Source organism: Camelus bactrianus, chromosome 13, assembly GCF_048773025.1.
Source record: "Camelus bactrianus isolate YW-2024 breed Bactrian camel chromosome 13, ASM4877302v1, whole genome shotgun sequence".
Taxonomy (NCBI): Eukaryota; Metazoa; Chordata; class Mammalia; order Artiodactyla; family Camelidae; genus Camelus; species Camelus bactrianus.
The window spans coordinates 30,378,600-30,400,164 of record NC_133551.1 but is presented as its reverse complement, the minus strand read 5'-3'; the positions used below and the strand labels follow the sequence as shown (position 1 = coordinate 30,400,164).

At 37.8% G+C, this 21,565-nt stretch overlaps 1 protein-coding gene across 2 annotated transcripts in view; it reads left to right on the top strand.

The window, feature by feature from the left end:
• Window positions 1-21,565, top strand: part of PDE4B (phosphodiesterase 4B) — a 376,744-nt gene that overhangs the window by 35,429 nt on the left and 319,750 nt on the right. Inside the window, exon 1 of one of the 2 annotated variants that reach the window (XM_010963447.3) lies at window positions 15,629-16,027. The exons of the other annotated variant lie outside the window; for it this stretch is intronic. Coding sequence (XP_010961749.2) covers window positions 15,792-16,027 — 236 coding nt within the window. The 5' untranslated portion in view covers window positions 15,629-15,791. Of the gene's footprint in view, window positions 1-15,628; window positions 16,028-21,565 lie in introns of those variants that run through there. 2 annotated transcript variants of the gene reach the window in all.

Here is a 21,565-nt window from a genome sequence, read left to right as displayed (position 1 = left end):
CCTCCAAGGGAGTGTAGTATCTAAATATACATGCCAGATTGCATCATAAATGCAATGCCATTTACATGTTAAATTGTAATTTGTTAATTTACATGAATTACCTGGCAAAATACTTGGTATGAGCATTTACATCTTACAGGCGAGGAAATGAGAAACAGAAAGCTTGAAGGAATTGCCCGGTAATGGTGAAGTTGGCTTATGTTAGATCTCAAAGCACAGTCTCCTGATAAATAATTCATTGACTGAGGTCATTCTCCTACTTGACTGCTCTTCAGTTTACCAGGGGTTTAATTTGGTTCTGCATTAGTATATTCACATGCAGACTTTTTAAAAAAATAAATTGTTGTATTTTGGGGCTTGTAATCTTAATAAAAAAAATCAAGAGTACTCTTTAGGAAATATAATGTTATCTATGGGCAAAATAGTTCTTAATTATACTGCAGTGTTTCTGGATGGTATAAATGATAGCTTGGAATGGAAAGGAGAATTGCTATGTTTACCATAAATCTCCTTGACAACAAGCCCAATGTTTTGAATACTGAATCATTTAGAATTTTATGCAGATTTAAGGGTCTTTCACCTTGGCATCTCATTTCTTTATATACCTCTGGGTTTTTAATAGGTACTTTTCAAAATCCCATTAAACACTATCTATTTAATATATATTTTTGTCATCTGACTCAGTTCTATTGGAAACGTTGCCCTAATTTTTATCATCATCATCACCGTCACATTTCTCCAGTATTTATTGAGCTATGAGAAACTGAAAATCAAGTTCAAGAAACATTTTGATTGCTTTACCAAAGTGAGGCTCGTTATTCTGCTCCTGAACAAAAAAAGTGATTCACGCATCCTGGGTCTTCCCACTTTTGGGACATGTATCGCCGCTTGGATCGTTACCATCTCCCCCCGCCCGACTGCTTGCTTCTCATTTTGAAATGAAAAGAAAGCCCCCTCAGCATATAGTATTCTGTACAGATTGCCTTCCTGCCTTTGGCGGAGCTCCTGTTTCTCCTGTGAATCGTGCCTCCGTACACAGTGTTGCCATTGTGCTAGCTGAATCCTGCTGGGTGGCGGTGGAACAGCTACTCCATTGGGAAGGTCACAAGTTCATGTCTGCTTTGCCTTCTGTCTAGCAAGAAGTGTTCCGACTAAGCAATAGATAATCGCAATATTCTTCTGCATGTTGAAGTTCAGACTTTCGATGGCACCCTGGCGGCGGTGGCTAAGAGGCCGTTAGGAGTGGTGAATGCAAGACAAGTCTTATCCTTGCTTTTGCTCTGTTTTTCTGAACATGTCTTTCAGCATCTCTTCTCTGTGGCTCTAAGAGTGAATTTGCTTAAGGACCTGATTGAGGTGACTGAGGAGACAGATGGTGCTTAATTGGTGCACAGAGTAAATGCTCTTGCTGTTTAACTAAGTGACCTTTATTTATTAAGCAGACATATATTAAATACCTGTTATATGCCAGGCACTGTTTTGGTGCTGGAGTCAGTGTGGTAAATAAAACTGAAGGTCTTTGTCCTCATGGGACTTTGATTACAGTGGGAGTGATGGACAATAACCATGTTGGAGAGCGACAGAGGCTGTTAGGAGAAGAAAGCTAAGGAAGGTGAGAGGGAGGATGAGATGCTGTTTTACAGAGGATAGCTCGGGAAGACGTCTCTCCGGGGAAGATATATGAACAGGTACCAGAAGGAAATGGAGAGGGAACCACAGAAAAATCTAGAGAAAAAGCTTTCCAAGCAGAGGTAAAAAAGCAAATAGCCTCTCAGGCGAATGTGCGTAGCATGTGACGAGCCATGTGTAAACTCAGCATCTATTTGAAATAGGAAGGTTTTGTTAATAAAGATCGCATACCTCTATATAAAAGACATTTGGAAGTATTACATCGAGAAAAAGAGCCATCGCCATTTTAAAGATGTGGTATCAGGAAGGCATAAAATAAAATTCTCTAATTCTCTGTCATAAATCTTTTTCCCAGTGGAGCCATCAACAGGGTTAAAACAATATATTTCATACATAATGTACTGTAACTGCTTTTTTAACAACTGAAAATGTACAGAAAAATGCTGTTTTGACTGTCTATCTTTAGTCTTCAGCTGTTGCTGTCACGATTCAGAAATTTGGATCTCTGCCTTAAAAGGCACATTTCCTTAGCTGAAAAAAATAATCTGATGGAATCTACAGCAGTAATCATAGGCTGTGATTTTTAGAATATAAATCACCTGCTATAAAGGGGGTAGAGCATTTCTTTTCTTTTTATGTAATTTTCGTTTTTGTTCGTTATGCTTTACTTTGAGTTTATTTATATTTTCATGATGATGAAATTTTCTTTGGCTTCTGTGTTTGGCAAGTGGTGCTCATTAATTTTAGAGGATACTGTATCAATTGAATCCTAAAATGTGCCTGGAAATCTAGAAAACTGAACCAAGAAATGGTGCTGGGCACAGATGAGAAGGAGGAATGAAAGAATCCCTGAATTTTATTTTGGCAGCTCGTGTGAAGCAGCACCTTTGAGGATCTTTCAAAAGTGGACCTGCTTTCCAGAAAAGAGAAAAATTAAAAGCAATTAAATAAAAGTACTATCATTAAGAATTTGGCCTCCCACTTCTAAAATTTCTAAATTACCAAAAATAAAATGAAAATATTGATTACGGCTAATGTAGCACAAGTGAAACGGTTTAAAATCTGAGCGTAGAACTTGCAAAATCAGTACAGATTTCACACCAAAACACTATTTGTAGTAATCACAGCCGTGAAGTTTCTATCCTGGGAGTCCCCAAAATGTAAATCTCAGGAGTGTCTATTAGAAGCTAAAACAGGCTATAAAATAGAATCATGGGATGATAGTTCTATCTTTCATATTTAAGATCATAAAGAAAATTTTCTAATTTTTAGCAACACATGAAGATCAAACGAATTCTAATTTGGAGTTGCAAATGAGTGAACATACTAAGGCACATTAAGCCAATATCTTCTCCTTCAAAATTAACTAAAACTGGTAAGGGTGAATTGAGACAAAATTACTTTTAAAAAAATAACTCATTAGTGAAATTTATTGCTGCCTGGGTGAAACTAATCATTTTTGTTGCGTATTCAAGTTGTTTTGTGTCATGCTGAAATATGGCGTTTATAGAGAAGCAACTCTAGTTTCAGAATCTGACATCATTGGCGCTAACAGGTTTTTATACAGTGGATTATCTTTATATTTAGGGCATATCCTTATGTTTCCTTCTCATCTTTCCTTTGCACTGCAGTGTAGTGGATTCAGGCATGAGTTTTGAAGTTTGCTGGCTTTGGGTTTGAATCCTTACTCACTGGGCGATCTTGGGTAATTCATCCTGCCTTTCTTTAACTTTTGATTATGTTTCACTCATCCTAATTTTCTTTAACTCTTTGATTATGAGGTTATTTATCTGTAAATATATTCAAAGGGGTATTATGAGATTTAAAGGTGGAAATTATACATGTAAAAGTGCCTAATACGTGATAACGCTCTCAATAAATACCAGCGATATCTTATTCCTCAACTTGCTCCCTTTTCCTTGTGCCTCCCACCACCCTGAAAGAGGCCTGGAAAAGGTCTTTCTTTCACAGCTCTGAGAAGGAACCAACTCTATCCACACCTTAACTTTGGATTTCTGGTCTCCAAAATGGTGAGATAATAAATTTATTATCACTCAGTCTGCGCTACTTTCTTACAGCAACCCTGGCAGGTGAATACAGATTTTGGTTCCAGGTAGTGGTGGTTGTGGTGGGGGGTGCTGCTGTAATAAGAACTTCAAAATATGGAAGTGGCTTTGGACTTGGAAAATTCTCAGTCTATTCTATTGCAAAAAAAAAAAAGAAAAAAAGAAAAAAGAAATGAAAATATTTTCTAGAAGAGAACGTCAAGGGTGTGATTGGACAACTGTTTGCCAAGGAAATTAGGCATGTGACTCATGGATCCAATGACCCATCTCAGCAAAAATCAGGAATCGGGGAGCCATTATCCAGGAAGGATCTGCAGGGGACTCTTTCTGATAGCTTGGACCCCCATGAATTGCTTAGGAGGCCAACAAGGTTTTTGGGAAAATTATGTCAATAGAAACATTGCCAGCATGCATTGAAGGGAGGCAGAGACAGGATGAAATAAAGGAAGGCTCTCAGACTTCTGGGATTCCACAGGCAGGAAAGAAACTGGTAGATCTACCCAGCTGCAAACATGTGCATCATTCAAGAAAAGTGAAGAATGCCCTTGAAGGCAATTCAGAGACCAGCAGCTGTTCCTGACACCAGAGACCCAGAGAGCACCACGCCTGATGGTAGGGCAGTGTCCTCCACAGTTCCAGGAGGTGTGGCCACCTTCTTAGTCTCAGAGAGTGGAGCCACCTCCTAGGTTTCAGAGGGCAGAGCCCCAGTGGCTCAGGGTTGATGGGGCAGGGCCACCACCCCAGGGAGCCCAGAGGATAGAGCGTTGAGTCAAAGAAAGCTATTCTCAAGCCTCAAATTCTAATGGAACTTGTCCTAGTAGGTTTCAGACATGATTGAGACCCAAGACCCTTTTCTCCCTTCCAGTTTATCCCTTTTGGAGAGGGAATATCTATCTGTGTCTGTCCCACCATTGTTGTTGTCTGACTTTATAGGTTCACAGATGGAGAGGATCTTTGCCCCTGGATGAATCTTGCCTTAAATTTTACACGTAACTGATTTGGATGATTTAAATGATTTTGGACTTAGAGTTAATGCCGGAATAATTAAGACTTTTGGAGACAGTAAAGTGGGGCGAGTGCATTTTGCATGGGAGCATATGACCTTTGAAGAGACAGAGGGTAGAATGTTATGAGTTGAAATGTACCCCCTCAGAACCCCATGCGGAAGTCCTACATCCCGACATCCCAGAACGTGACCTTATTTGGAGACAGGATCTTTATAGAGGTGATCAAGTCAAAATGAGGTCATTAAGGTGGACTCTAATCCAGTAATACTGGTTTCTTATAAAAAGGGGAAATTTGGACAGCAAGACATGCAAAATACAAGGTGAAGCTGACATGAAGAGGTAAAGGGAGAGACGGCCATCTACATGCCAAGACGAGTGGCCTAGAGCAGGTCTTTCCTTCCTAACCCTCAGAAGGTTCCAACCCTGCCAACACCTTGACTTTTGGGCCCCTGGCCTCCAGAAATGGGAGAGAATACATTTCTACTGCGTAAACCACCCAGTCTGTGGGAGTTTGTCATGGCAGCCCTAGCAAACTAAGATACCCGCTCCCATCACTGTTGTGTATGTCAGAGGTTCAGTGGAAGTATTATTAACAAGATCTAATCTGGGTTTGAGAAGGAATAGTTGAAGGAGCCGTAGTTATTAAGGATGAAAAATAAATGTGTTAGAGCATGCGTCTTTGAAGGGCTAGCCTGTGACTTATTCATTGTCATTCCAAGTGACAGATCTAGAACCAATAGGAGGGCATTGTCAGGGGTCAGAGTTTGGTTCACTTAGAAGGAAAAACTCCTTGCTATTTACTATGAAACTGGGACAGAAATCTCCTGTGTCCCAGTTGGAATTCAAGGAGAGTTGAAACGAGGATTTTTGTTGTTTGTATTGGTTGGTGAGTGTCCCTGCATGGGCATCTGCGTCTCTGCAGTGTTTAAAAAAAGTCAAGGCTGAGCTGTGAGCAAAGAATAGGCACTGACAGGGTAGACTAAGGGGAAAAAAATCTCCTGAAACTCTGTACAAAGAATGCTTACATATTTTATCTTACAGGACATTCAGGACAAAGATAGTCCATTTTGTAACAGGGAGAAACCCAAAGATGGAGGGAAATAGAGGAGAACTTGGCTGTGACCTCCTTTAAAAGGAGACCCAGTGAATAAGGAGGCAAATACGTTTTGAATTATAATTAGAATTGGGCTGTGGTAGTTGTGACGTTAGATTCTTAGTATCATGAGGGCAGGCCTCAGTCCAGCTTATTCAGTGCAAGTTTCCTCAGACTAGCACAGTGCCTGACTCACACTTGACATTTAACTAAGACCAATAAATTAATAGATCCTCTTGATTCATATCCCTAGGTTTTTAAACATGTGTTTAGCATGCACAGAACATTTTCTAAATGTATGCAAGAGTTTTAGATAAAGAGTCTAACCCATAAAGAATAAATTACGGCCTTTACTCTCTAAGAGCATAATATATTTTGTGAGGCACATGCAGGAAAGCAATTATAAGACTTGATGCTGAAACTTTCTTAGTGGGGAGGGTATAGCTTAAGTGGTAGAGTGCATGCTTAGCATGCATGAGATCCTGGGTTCAATCCCCAGTACTTCCTCTAAGAATAAAAGAATAAACTTACTTATCCTCCCCCACCCCACCCCCAGAAAAAAAGAGAGAATGAAACTTTCTTAGATGTAGTGGCATTTTCCAGTGAAGACTTATTATAGATGTATAGAAAAAAGAGTCTTCCAATGCAAAGTAAACCAAAAAAGTTAATTGCAGATAATTGAAAACCTGATCAGATAAAATTAAAATTGCATAAAGCTTTTTTAGAATTATGATTTTATATTAGTAACAAATGGGCAAACTTCAAGTAATAACCCAGGCTTACCAAAGAAAATAGGGAATCATATTCTTAGCACATAGTCCCTACTCAGTAAGTATATCTTTGAAGAATGCATGAATTAGTAGAAATACACAGAGAAATAAAGAGAAGGAGCAAAAAGATCAGGTTTCTTTCAGAGGCAGTCATGATGCCACAGGGGACAGTGGAGAAAGGGTACTGTTGCTTGGGAAAGAAGATACAGATTTACAGATTGAGAGGACAGGAGATTCAGATTGGGAGTCACCGAGAGTCCATTTCTAGAAGAGGTCATCTTAATAGCCTTAACGGCATTAAACCTTCTGCTGTACCTCAGTGATAGTTCCTCCCTTCCCAGCCTTGCCCCAGAGGTAGCATTAAGGACTAATCACTCCAAGAGTGAGCTTTAGGAAATGACTCTAGATGGTGCAATCTGCAAGCCCCAAGAAGCAAAGAAACAGCAAAGTCAAGAATGTAACTATTGAAGGCTTTGGAAAGAGCATTGATAAATTTAAAGGGTTATAAACTATAAAATCAATTTGAAAATTTCAGATTTTGTAACGGATGTTATGGCTGGTCCTTGATATCTGCAGGTTCTACCTCAGCCAATTCAATCAACCAATCAAGTGTAGATTGAAAATACTTGGGGGAAAAGCATCAGAAAGCTCCAAAAACCAAAAATTGAATTTGCTGCATGATGGCAACTATTTATATAGCATCTACGTATTTACCACGATTTACATAGCATTTACATTGTATTAGGTATCGTAAGTACTTAAGAGATGATTTAAGGTATACAGGAGGATGTGCATAGGTTATATGCAAACACTACATCATTTTATATAAGAGACTTGAACGTCCACAGATTTTGGTATCATGGGGGTCCTGGAACCAGTTCCTTGTGGATACTGAGGGATGACTCTGTTCTACTAAATATGGGAGTAATCGCATTCCATTTTGTCTCCACCACTGAATACAGCTTTAAATCCTGGACAGAATACATGGATTGCTATTTGAGAACTTTGAAAAGTAAGTGTTAGTGGGCAAATTGGGGAAGAAGGCTCAATTGTGAGAAAAGATACAATCTAACTTAAAACTGGGCAAGAATTTTGTACATATACATTACCAAAGAGGATATACTAATGGCAGATAAGCACATGAATAGATAACCACATTAGCCATTAGGGAAATGTAAACTAAAATCAGTATGAGATACCACTACACTTCTATTAGAATGGCTAAAAAAAATAATGCAAGTAAGTGCTGGTGAGAATGTGGAGCGACTGGGAGCTCTCATAGAGTGCTGATGGAAATGCAAAATGATGCAACAGCCATTCTGGGAAGCAGATTGACATTTTGTTATAAAGATGAATGTACACTTACCATATGAGTCAGCAATCCCACTGCTGGGTATTTACCACAGAGGAATGACAGCATATATTCATACAAAAACCTGTGCATGGATGTTTATAAGAGCTCTATTCATAATTGTCCCAAACTGGAAGCAGATCAAATGTTCTTCAGAGGATAAACAAACTGGTACATCCATACAATGGAATACTATTTGACAATAAAAAGGAGTGAGCTATTAATAGATATAACATCTTGGCTAAACTTCAGAGACTTTGTGCTGATTGAAAGAAGCTGGTCCCAAAGGCTAAGTTCCATGTGATTCCATGTATATGACACTAGTGAAAAGACATAGTGATGGAGAGAGTAGATTAGAGATTGCCAGTGATTAGGAGTAGGAGGAGAATATGACTTTAAAAGTGCAGCATATGAAAGTTCTTTTGGGGTGACGTAACTTTTGTATCTCGATTGTAGTCATGGTTATGTGAATCTATACAGGTGTTAAATTTCATAGAACAGTGCATCAAAAAAAAGTGAATCTTACTGTATGATAAATTTAAAAATAAAACAAAAGAAATTTAAAAGGTAGCCAGGGAACTTTACAAAAATATATATATTTTATTTAAAAGTCTTTGCTACAAACTCAGCATGCTTATGTAAGTATGTCTTCAGTCTTGGATTTTACAAATGCTAATGTTACAGTGTTGACAATATGAGCTATTTATTTTTTTTTAACATTTTTTATTGATTTATAATCATTTTACAATGTTGTGTCAAATTCCAGTGTAGAGAATATGAGCTATTTATATGAAATTAAGTTTGAGTTTCTTCTTAATACTAGAACTTCATAGCCAGTTTTGATACATAGAATTCTACTTTCTTCATTAGGTGTCAAAAAGCCATCACCGTTAATATTACTGCATTTAAAAAATTCTAATATGAACAGATTTAAAATTAACAGAATGCGTAATAAATAAGCAAATCTTGAAACTGAATGAACCAATCTTGATCCAACCCCCTGTTTTGTAAGCATTTCCACACGTTGATATGTATTCTGTACCCTTTTTAGACTCATACACTTAAAATCTTACTTTAGGAAAATTTGTTTCTTTAATAGCTGCAAATACATACTTAAATATGAATGGATCCCTAAAAATTATTCTCTTTTTAAAAAAAGCAGTGGAGTGAATTTACCTTAATTTTCATGTGTGTTATACTCTTCCTATGATCTCTGTGGTATCATGGTTAATTGGTCTTACAGAGATAATTATCTACATTTAAAAATTTTAACTGTAGATTAATACTATACCATTTTTTTTTCTTGCATATTTATGGAAGACTGCTGACAGGGTTGAAAATAACAAAACGATGAGAGCTCACTTTAGAGAAAGAGGTTTTCCCAAATGTGCCTTTGTTTTTAACGTATAGGTCCATAATACCCTATTCATTTGAAATCACCCTTTTAGGTTATTTGCTGACAGGTTAGTATTATCTTTGGGAACTGGAGTACCCTCTCTTAATGCAGATTTTAAAACACCTACCATGGGAACAGTTTCTCTCCTTGCATGTAGGTATCTGACTCATCCTTGCTAATATATCTTGACGCTAACAATGACCTAGGGAACAAAGAGAGGGGCTTCCCTGGTATTTCTGTCTATGCGGTCTGCCTTCACAGAATATGCTTTGAGAAAGAAGCACCTAATTACTCTGCCAAAACCAGAAAGCAGTGTGAGGAGAGGACCCCACTAGTCTTTCCTATCTGCATACCGCCTAATGAGAAGAGACCGCGACACAGAAGTATTCTGCTTTTGCACTGCAGTGAGGATGTGAATAATAATGATAGTAATAATAATAATTTTTTAAGGAACAAAGAAATGCTAGTTAAAAATGGCAAAACATAGCCAAAGTGCTGTGATTTAGGAAGCTCACTTTGGAATCCTTTGTCAGCTCAAGAGCAAGAAGTTAGGATATTGACTGGACTAGCTTTCGTGGCAGTAAGAAAAATCTGGGGCTAACAGTGAGCATGATTTTGGGCAGGTACTACATTAATTTTCTATTCATATTTTCAATCAAGAAATACTAATCAATCAGGATGCAGTGTCAGGCTTTGGAGATGTAAAGATGAGTAAAATAGTTTGTCCTTAGAGAGCTCATAGGTTGGTCCAGGAGACAAACAAAAGTATGTGCTACAATATACTATGAAACATTCTGAGAGATGAATCCTGTGCTGGTGCAGTACAGATGGGATGCAACAGCTGACTCTGCCTATGAAAGCTGGGAAAGGTTTCATTGAAGAATTTTCTTTTGAATTTACTCTTAATGGATGGGACATTGTATTTTTGGCAAAGAAAACAGAGAAGTAACACTTCAGGCAGTGAGGACTACATAAAATAATATACAAAATTGTGAAAAGGTTACTGCTTAATGCCACTATAACACTGACCCTGATTTGAGAGAGGTAATTCATCCTGCTTTTGCCTCCTGCCCCCCTCCCTCCCTCGTCTTCTTCTGCACTGAAGAGATCATTCATTCATTCATTCAAAAATTATTACCCAAATACCTACCATGGTCAGGATAGTTCTGAGTGTCGAGATTACAGGAGTGAACAAAACAAAGACTCTTGTGACACTTACATTCTAGGGGGAATAAATGATGATAAACAAGTAAATAAGTTATACAGGCAAGTACTATGAAGAAAAATAGAGCCGAACAGGGAAAATTTCAGTTTTAAACCGGGTGATTAGGGGAGATGTCATCAAGCGGGTAACATCTGGGCAAATCCTAGAAAGAGATGAGGGAACAGACCATGCTGATATCTCAGGGAAGAGGAACCTTTCATGACATGTTCAAGGAACAGAAATGAGGCCAGTGAGGCTGGGGCAGAGAGAGCAAGGGGGAGAGTGCAAGGAGATGAAGTCAGAGAGGTACTGAGATGAGGAGAGAGGAAACACGCCTCCCCGGCCACTGTGTGGACTTCTGCTTTTACTCTGAGTGTGGAGGCCTTTTCTTTCTTGAATGAGACCCTCCTAAGAACCTTATGATACCATTATGCTCAAGCATCCAGAGTGCAGCCTTCCCACCTCCTCCCTAGGATTCAGGTGACACTGTAGGTGGTACCAGCTAAAACTGATCTTTCTGGAGCATCATTTTACTAATAGTGAGTAATTAAATCATATCATATGGATAAAAGCAAAGCATTCATATTGTGTATAAAAATAACATGCTAGATAGCTTCAGACTCAAGGACAGTTAGTACTTGTGAACTTAGACTTTTAGTGGCATGACTAGACCACCCTCGGAGCCTGCATCCCCTCTTCTGTCTCATTGGGTATCTTCTGTTATAAAAAACTTGGTGTAGGATCAACTTCTTAAATGCTGTGCAACTTTGTGCCTTGATGTGCTCATCTGAAAATGAGCAAAATAAGGTGCATTTGGTCTACAGACATTATTGAGTATCCACTCTGTGCCAGACTCTGTTCCGTGTTGTAGAAATGAAGAAGGCTCAGCTCAGTCCTAAAATAAACTTCATAGTTTGATGCCACGGGGGAAGTCCAATGTGGACTTCAGCAGCAGTTGTCTGATATGTTTGTAATGAGGACCGAATGAAATAATTTATTAAAAACACTTACAAAAATATCTGGTAGCAAGCAAGTATGCAAACAATGTAAGCGCCTTCCTTATAATCCCTTAATGCTTAAGAGTGGTCCCTTAATTGTTCTTCCCCCAAATGGCTAGACGACAACTTTCATTTGGTTGAATGTTGTCTTTTCTTCAACTATGTAAGAATAATTCTCTAGTTCCATTTCTTCTAAATGAAGTAGAGAAACTGGGAGGAGTTGCCATCTATGGTGAATGCGGTATTCTCTTGAAAGAGGCTCCAGTGGATTTTGGTGTCCTGCATTCACTTACCACCTTGTCGGACTGAAGGAAGAGCTTGTGTGTCTTCAGTTGAATAGGGCCCAATGGCTGTGCTCAGATGGTGTGCTGTCTTAGAAAAAGAGAACAGAATAGTGATATAAATAAAGATGCAATCCGCAATGACTTAAATGTTAATATCGATAGTCTTAAATCTACTCCTCTTTAAAAAGAAACTTCTGGATAAACTCTGTCTTTTCAAATATCCAGCTTTGTATTTACAGTAAATGTGAGCCATGTTATTTTGGGTTCAATATTATGTTTCATATTATTGCACAAAATCTATAGTTGGGTGCCTCAATTTAAAATACTTTAATGTTTTAATAATAATTAGTTAAATATTGGTCGCTCAGTTAGAGAAAGTTTACTCCAGGTTAACTTTTAAAGTCTGACAAGTATTGCATATAAAGAGCATGTAGTTATTTTTATTTAAAATAAGTTTCATTATAAAACTGTTACCTTTAAAAATATGGTAACAATGTTATCATACTTGCACCATATGTTTATCATTTTATTTGGCTGAAATTAACTTGCTTTCCAATTAAATTTAATGGAAAATCAAGATGTTTTCAATTTGTCCATAATATTTATAAGTAACTCATTATTGACTGTTATTGACCATACAATTTATATTCAGATTCTTGAGTGATATTTAATTATGATGAATTCTTGACAAGACGTGGACACCGGGAATTTCATTATTTAAAATTGAGACATAGCTGTAATTGGAATTCTCAAGTAATTCCCAAGAACATCTCTCTGCACATTAATAAATAGCAATTAATTTAAATAAATTGCAAATAAATGACTAAATCAGTTACTCACTTCTCCCTTTGAGGTGTCACGGGCTATGCTTTACGTGTAGACAGGAAGGTTTTCACTTTGGTTCTTTAGCTCCTTCCTTGGCACTCAGAAGGACACAGAAACTCGGTTTGCTTTTTCTCTTTTAAAAAATTTTTGTATGTTTGGTTTTGGGGGGGGGGGATTAGGTTTAATGTATTTATTTATTTATTTAATGGAAATACCGGGGATTGAACCCAGGACCTCATGCATGCTGAGCGTGCTCTCTACCACTGAGCTGTATCCTCCCCACCCCCATCACTGAGCTATACCCTCCCCTCTATTTGCTTTCTTCTTGGCTTTTTCTCCTGTTCTCTGGCTTTTTCTCTCAAGACAGCGTATTCTTTGTTGAAATATAGTAGGGTGTTATCTGCTTTTACTGTGCTGTTTTATCTTTATCTTGGATACCATCTCCTGTTTTCTACCTTCTGTGTTCATCTTTGGTTTCAATATTTAACACAGTATCAAGTTTTTCTTTGGCATTTTGACTTTAGAAACAAACTTTTGTGCATTTATTTGTAAGCCTGTATTTCCTTTTTCTCAGAGGTAACTAATTCAGACTTTAAAATAGTCTATCTTTTACGTTTTGTATTTCAGTTAGCTGTCTTTGATATTCCTAAATGTCATTTAAAGTAGATAGAATGAACATACTTTACATATTTTTGAGAATTTTACTTCTTGGGATGATTCTTAAAATTTCTTTAACTGGGACATTGGCTGTCATAGTAGGCAAAGTGGAAGAATAATGTGAAATGTCACATAAGTTGACAATAAGAATAAAAAAGTAATTATAATTGCAGCACAGTGCTGCTTTAGGTAAGTTTATGTCAACATTTCCTTATCTGAACTCCAGTTCACATACAGCTAAATCTGGATTGTGAAATTTGCCATAATTTGGGGAGGGGAGAATCCCTAAAATGCTTATTGTATTTTGGCAGCCTTAAAAAGTGAATAGGAGAAAGACCCCAGTGACTTCAAATTGCTATTATATTTTTTGCAAGTAAGTCGCTCTGAATATTAGCAGGATCGCATATTCTCATGTCCCAGTTTTAAATCACATTATTTTTGGAAGAAAGTCCTAACTTTGATTTCATAATGCACTAAATAATAGATACCTTTAACCATATTTTCTCCCATGGCATTGCCAACAATTCATTCTCAAATAGAGCAGTTAAAATATCTTTAAATATATAAAGCACATGTGGTAGGGCCCAGCTGGCCAAAATGACTGTATCATATAATGAAAAAACAATTGGGAAGCAGAAAGCCTAGGTTTTAGCTTTTGCTCTGATGTCAACTACAAATAGGACTTTGGACAAGTCATCAAAGTTCCCTAGGTCTGTTTCCTAGTCGTTAAAATGAAGAGCTGAACAAGGTGGTTACCGGGATTCACTCAAACTCGAAAATTCCATGACTTTGCTTTTATTCGTAATAGCCTTTTACTGTATTATTGCAATATTGTTATCCTTCCAAGGCAGTACCAGTAAGGAGTTTAAATCCTTCCTGTTAAGTTTGAATTCCTTCCCCCAAGGGCTGGAGTGGGGTTAATTTTCTCCTATACACAGGTCATAGTCAGTTCTTGTTCAGTCCTTTAGATACTGAGCCAGGGTGTGTGACATATTTGGATGATTTTATGAAGGTGAAGTTCTCACGCCTTAGAGGAAAAATAAATTTCTTGCTTTTTCACTAGAGTCTTAACTGTGACTCATTCCTGAACTGTCGCTCAGGCAGACTCGCCCAGTTCTGCTTTGTCAAATCTGTGTGAGATCAGGCTGGCCCTGGTAGTAGACGTTGCAGGTACAGAACTTCACAACATCCATACACGCTAAGCACCACAGTATTCTTTTCACTTCTTTAAAAAAGTGTAGATGGTGCATGCCGGTATATTTATAAATGAAATTTCAGGTTACAAGGATCTGCTTTGGAACTTGAGACTTTTTTGGACTTCCCTGCCCATACTTCTCGCTTGCATGCCTTTGTGAACCAAGTGTACACACACACACACACACACACGACATACACTATTGTGTATATCTACCTGCACACGTGTGTGTGCACACACACCCATGCATAATGTTTAACTTTGGACCCTGCATTTATAAGGGGGCACAGTCATTTCTCCCGGTTGTTACCTCCATTTCCATTCTGGGGAACTTGGGCTTTTAGAAGTGACTTTACATCTAACAGAGAGTGGCTGCTCTCGGCATCTCAGGGACAATGAACTTAAGCAGAAGAATGAGGGTAATTTTTATTGGAATAAAGATCAGCCTTTAAATTCCTTAGGGGAATGAACCAAATCCAGTGTTTTCCTGTTAGCTGACAGTTTTTATATTGATGCAGTTTTGGAGCTTCTGGAGAGGGCACACACACACAAAAGACTTTAGCAAATCAGCTCTTTCATTCAGAAATGGAATTTGGGGCGCTGTTTTGGCTAGGCTTTTTGACAATCCCTGATTTAATGTTTCCACTGATGAGGACAGTGGCTTCACAAATTCTGTGAAAATCTGAGTGATGGGGGATGTTTTTGAGGGGGATACAGAGTGCAGTTCTTTAAATAATCGTGGGCCAATAAGCATTTGGTAGGTGGAGTTACCGTTGTGTGCATTACAGGGAAAGATAAATTCTGAATGAAGACTTCAAACATCACACAGGCTGGACGGGCTCTGGTCCTGCCCTTTGTGCAAACAGAAACAAGTGACTAGGTGACTAGGTTTTGCTTATTGTCCATTAGTGAATACAGCATGTTTGATAAGATTTTTTAAAAATATACATGTGAAGGATTTATCAGAAGCCCTCATGAATATTTCATGAGTTGATATATTCAGCTGAATGAATTCAGTGAGTGTCAGTGTGTAGCTTGCAGACAAACCTCATCCACAAGGAGGCTACTGACATAGGAAGCACTTTGGCGCATTTTCAGAGGCAAAGCCAGGCTGATAAAGCTCCTTGTGACAGCCTGACTTGCCATTCTTCGAGTATGCTGCTCCTGCTCTAAGCAGCTCATACATTGGAGCCACAGCTTCCTAAATTAAACTGGGAACAGTTTGCAGACTTCTCAGCCTCCTAACCTGCAGCTGTGCCTCTGCTATGTGTGAGGTTTTTGTTTTGGATGGTGAAAGCCAGCACTCCACATAAGACATGACAGCAAAAGATTCTTCAAAAGAACTTGCCGCTTCTGAATCTGAGGTTTGCATCAAGACTTTCAAGGAGCAAATGCACTTAGAACTTGAGCTTCCGAGACTACCGGGAAACAGACCTACATCTCCTAAAATTTCTCCACGCAGTTCGCCAAGGAACTCACCATGCTTTTTCAGAAAGTTGCTGGTGAATAAAAGCATCCGGCAGCGTCGTCGCTTCACTGTGGCTCATACATGGTAAGACGGGACTTGGGGGTGTCTGCAGTGCTTTTCATTAGCCACCGTCATTTAGGAATGTAGCAAACGGAACATCTGAATTTTTTTCTTAACACATACCACGAGTGTGAGATGAATGGAGAGCGGGTCAGCTGAGGAATACACAGTGCACTGGGTGTTAAATGATCACCGTGCCACTAGCTGTTTCCAGATAAAATAAGCCTCTCACTGTGGGAAAAATTACTGCTTATAAAAAACACCTGGGTAATTCCAAGCCAAATGAGTATTGAAGGAGTTTTAAAAATTCGGTCTTTTGTTTAATCTCTGTTGAGGTGCTAGGTGACTTTTTTTGTGTGTTTTGTGGTGGTTGTGGATAATATTTTTTATTAGTATTTTGGGGGTACAAGAATACGTAATTTAAGCTTAGCTGGGATTTGTTTCTCAAGACAATGTATAAAGTCAAATTTAATTTATGGCCTCGCCATTTTTGTAGTGTGTAAACTAGTGGTTTTGATTTATTGCCTCTGTCTTTACACTGCTTAAGGAAAGGGAAAACTAAGTTCCCACTTCTGAAATTACGTGGTTAATTAGCTTTATTTATGGTTCAGATTGCTATTTGGGAGACTTGTAAAAAAGTGACTTAAAATTCACAGATAATAATAAATTCCCAATTTACTTGGGAATGCCAAGGAAGTAAATTCAAGAACCCTCTGTAAAAACTGCATTGAGCCTGCCACCTTTAATATATATGTTGTATACAACAAGATAGTTTCCTTAAACAGTGTAACAATGAAATGTAAGGGAAAGCATAATAGAGAGTAAATAAACTTTAATGGTAAAAGCTGGGCCTTTTCAGATTTCTTTGAAGGTTGTATTTTCTTTCAGATTAAGATATTCTTCATAACTGGAAATCTGTACCTGTAGTTTTTATTTAATAAGGACCAAAGCAATGAAGGGAGCTCTTACCTCTTAAGGGCAATTCTAACACAAGAGATTTTCACTGCAGACTAGATTGCCAACCAGCATTATAAACTGAGGATGTTTGGGTTTGGAAAATTCATATTTACTTGAATTCTGTGTCGTTTTCATCTGAAATGTTTGTCTGCCTAAGCTACTGCAGAGGGTATTGGCGAATTCAAGTTACCCCTAGAAGTATGTAGCTTGTCTTGGATGGACATCACACGTTAAAGCCATCACACATACTTTACCTGGCTAAAGATGATCTGGTTATTTTTGTTTTCTGACAATGCACTGTTCACATAACTGCTTTACTGGGGAATTTTTTTGGGTCATCTTTTTGATGAATTATTATTTAATTATACTCTCATATTTGTCGAGTACACGTGATGAGCCTTTCAAAACCTACCAATGGTAGCATTTGTATAAAGAGAAGATTTATATGTGAGTATGTACTGATTTGAAGTCCTCTCTCTCGTGGTTTACCCCACCCAGTATGCGTGTGTATTTTCATATAGTTTGCTAAGAAGTATAACTGAATAGGAGAAGGTTTATAGGTATACTGTTAATTATGTCTCATAAAATCAATAAAGTGAAAAACATACAATTAATTGTCTCATATGTTTTACAAATTGGGTTAATATTAACCCATTATTTTGATGAGGAGGACAGTTAATTTTACTAAGGTGATTTCCAGGTACTGGGAAATCTTCATGAAACCTTTGCCTTCTTTCCTTATTGTCGAGTTCCTGAATATAATAATGTGGCCTTTCTTTGACTTAGAATAGTAAGTGCTAGGAACATGGAGCTATAAATACTGAATTGTTTCTTTTCAAAAGACCCAAATTTTAAAATGACTAAAGAGCCAGTTTCACTCTTGCATTATATAAACAGATTTTCTTGCAGCAAATCACAACAAGAACAATTAAATGATATTTGAGGTAACTTATACTATTGAAGTGGTCTTCTTCTAGATGAGTTGAAACAAAATTTTCCACAAGTTGCCAAAAAACAAAACACATGCCTTTGGGATGAAGTACCACACTACAGGTTTAAAGATGATTAATCCATTAATCATCAAACTTACAACTTTAGTTATGATCTTGATTCATTTTCACCCTTTTTTATCTCCCAGCTCACACACTCCTCTTCTTATGTTTCTTGGTAAAGCTGTACCACAGTTTGTTTTAGCTTCTGATTAAGTCTATATTTATGTTTATTTCTATTGTTTTATCTGAGTGTATGCTTAATATTTTTCAAATTTATTTTCATGAAACATTTAATAAAAATTTCTTTTTGGAAAATATACACATATCTTATGTATTTGGATAGCTTTTTCACTAATCTCAAATACATGCTCCTTTTTTTTTTAAGCATCATGTATAATTTACGTGAGGAAATAAGATCATAGGTACTTTATTTTTGCCTCTGTCATGATGAAATGTAACCATCCTTTCACGATCAACGATTGGTATTTTCCAAACCATGCATTTAAGTTAGAGATTCCAAGATATGCACTTAGAAGTCTCTAAAAACATGTTATTACTTTACAGTAGACAGTAGGCTTCTTTTAAGAAGATTGGATTGTTTTGATTCCAGCATTGAAATTAAAGTAATTTTCATGATGAAGCTAAACAATGCAGAGGATGCAGTTTATATCTGAACCCATGGAACAAAGTTTTTATCTTCAGTTATTTGTAGATTTTACATTTTAGTCAGATGAATGTGTAGTTCTGATTTTGAAAACCCAACTTATGAAGTATGGGCTAATGGCAGAATATTTACGACACACGCACTGGACTCTGGGATTGGTTTTAAAATCTCCAAAAAAGAGTAGGTATTCAATGTGTTGTTGCTAATCAGAGTATTTACACGATCCTAAATCTGGGAGGAATTTGGGTGATTATCTCATTGGTTCCTTTTACCCTCGGGCAGGACCACACTTAACTCCATCTTTGACATATGGGAATCTGGCCCATTTTTAAGACTGGAGAAAACGGTTCTGTAACCTCACTTAGTACACAGTCTTACTGCTTCATAGTCCAGGTATTGAAAATTCTTCCTATATATGTATATGTGTGTGTATATATATGTATAATGTGTGTGTGTGTGTGTGTGTACATATATATATAATTTATAATGTTTTTGGTCTTCAGTCGATATTAAGAGAATATTTATAAACACCTGCATAAATCTGAAAATCGCTATTGACCAGTCCCTGGGTTTTCTCTTTTTCTTCACTCAATGTATACAATTGTGCATGGCTGTGAGCAAGGAAAGAAAAAATTCTGATTCAATCTGCGTGGATTCTAAGACCTACTGTATCTTAGATTCTTTACTGGAATGTTCACATATACTATCTCATTTAAGTTTCATTTGGAGTATGAGAATACTCTAAATTCATGTTCTTTTCAGTATTACATGTTGCAGATATAAAAAATGTTCTGAATTGCTTTAGCTTCTTCCAAGTATTTCTACTCCATTAATCATCATTGACTCTATACTATTATCCCACATTTCTAAATTCTTCTTTGAGTTCCGAAACCCAACAGTGGACACCAAACTCAATGTTAGTTGATATGAGAAGACATAGATTAAAGATATGTCCCACATTGCAAGGTGTCAATGGGATGTTCAGCATTGGTGAACAGGGAGAAGGGAAATTAATGCCAGAGTCCTTAAGGTCAATGTGTTATCTATCCCTAACCAACCAAGGCAGGTGTGATGACTCCTAAGGCATAGCGTTATCCTCCTAGACTTATGTGGCCTGCTTGTTCTTGGCTGGCACTTGTCACATGGTGTCTGGCTTTTTCAACCTTCTCTCCTTTGCTTGTGTTCCAACCTCAGTCATCAATTCTCCTCCATCATCAGCAGCATGATGCTCTGTGATGGAGGCTACTGGTGATGGTCTTGAGTATGTCCCAGCCCCACCACACACTTCTCCCCCCTCACTATCCTCTTGAAGAGCAGATGGGTTGGTGAGCACCACACTCTGCCTGTCTGTCCACGCTTGCACATGGGATATGCTTCACAGAGGATGGTGTGCTTTCAGAGTTAGTATTAGAAGGAAGACATGCTTTTCTTCCTTTTCCCCATTAAGTTCTACCTATATCTTGGAGATATTTCCTCATTTGATCATGAAATGTGTACTTCTGTGCCTCGTATTTGACTGGAAAAGTATTAGAAGACACAGTTCATACTCTAAAGGAACTTACACCTAAAAAGACAAAGCTGGAATAACTGGAGAAGAGTAAAAAGAAAATGATGAATAGTATATGCTTAACCTTTCTCTGAACTTTTAGGCACATTTACTGTCTTATTTAATTTAGTCTTAGTTGGTTAGCTAAATCTTCTGCTCTGTGCCTTGTGTTATTCTTCAGTTTCCTTGAATTGTTTCCTAGCAATACTGGAAAACTTTTGAGAAATAGCTGTGTCTTTAAGTATTTACTGATTGAACATTTAATTTAATAAAACATTTGTTAAAAGCTTACTATGCTCCAGGCCCTACTCTGGGAGGTACAAAATGAGAAAGATAGAGCACTTGCCTTCAAAGAACACATATACTCCTTGGAAGACAAACTTATGAATTAATAATTAATCAATGATGTTTAAATAATGCTATTGAAGAATGACACTTAACTTGTCTTAAGAGCACAAGTAGAAATAAGTACTGTTGGAATCTAGTGAGTCAATGTGTTAGGGGAGGTTTGGCGAGAAGATGACATTTGTGTGGGGTCTTGAAGAATGAATAGGAGTTTTCCCAGGAGGAGAGTGGGCAGGAAGGGCTTTTTTTTTTTTGTCCAAAGAAGCAATAATAAGAAAAGTCCATTAACAAATAACAGTAACAATAGCTCACATTTTTTGGCACTTAAAAGGAATCTGACATTGTTTTAATTTATTTTAATGTATTTGCTTATTTTGTGCCATAAAAGGCCCTTGGGGAATGAAGTACAGGGAGGATAAGTAATTTGCCCAAGATTGCACAGCAAGTAAGGGGCTGAGCTGGGATTTGATTCAGGGTGTAGGGGAAACTAAGCAAAGTCCACTGGAGTTACAACCTAAGGTGCAAGGCAGAAGGCAGAGGAAGTCAGATTGTGCCTGTAGATTGAAGCCAGTCTCTAGGGCTTCCAGTATCCTGAGCAAGACCTGGGGCCTTGTTCCATCATCAGTGGGGAGCCATGGGGTGCCACTGCAAAGTTGTGAGAAGGGCCTTGCCACAAATGGCTTTTACTTTGGAAAGATGTTTTGCACTGTGGAGAGTGGGTCGGAGGATGAGACTAAGCAGGGGGAAAGGTGGAATGTGCATTTGACAGAGAATGACTTCTGATTTTTGTGTATTTCCCGTAACATCGAAAACTGTGCTTATGGCAACCTTTGTGACTTAACAAATTACAGTGTATGGAAACTGGGAGGGAAGTATGTAAATTTGGTATCTGTTGCATTTCTCACCTGCAGCGTGATGCTGTGCATAGTTCTAGCTGCTGCACTACCTCCAAATGCATCAGACAGTGGTAGCAAAGCTGCTCGGGAGGATGCGTGCATCTTGGGAAAACCGAGTGGCTCAGTCCAAGTTTATTAGAAGTATTGTGTGCTGTATTTTGT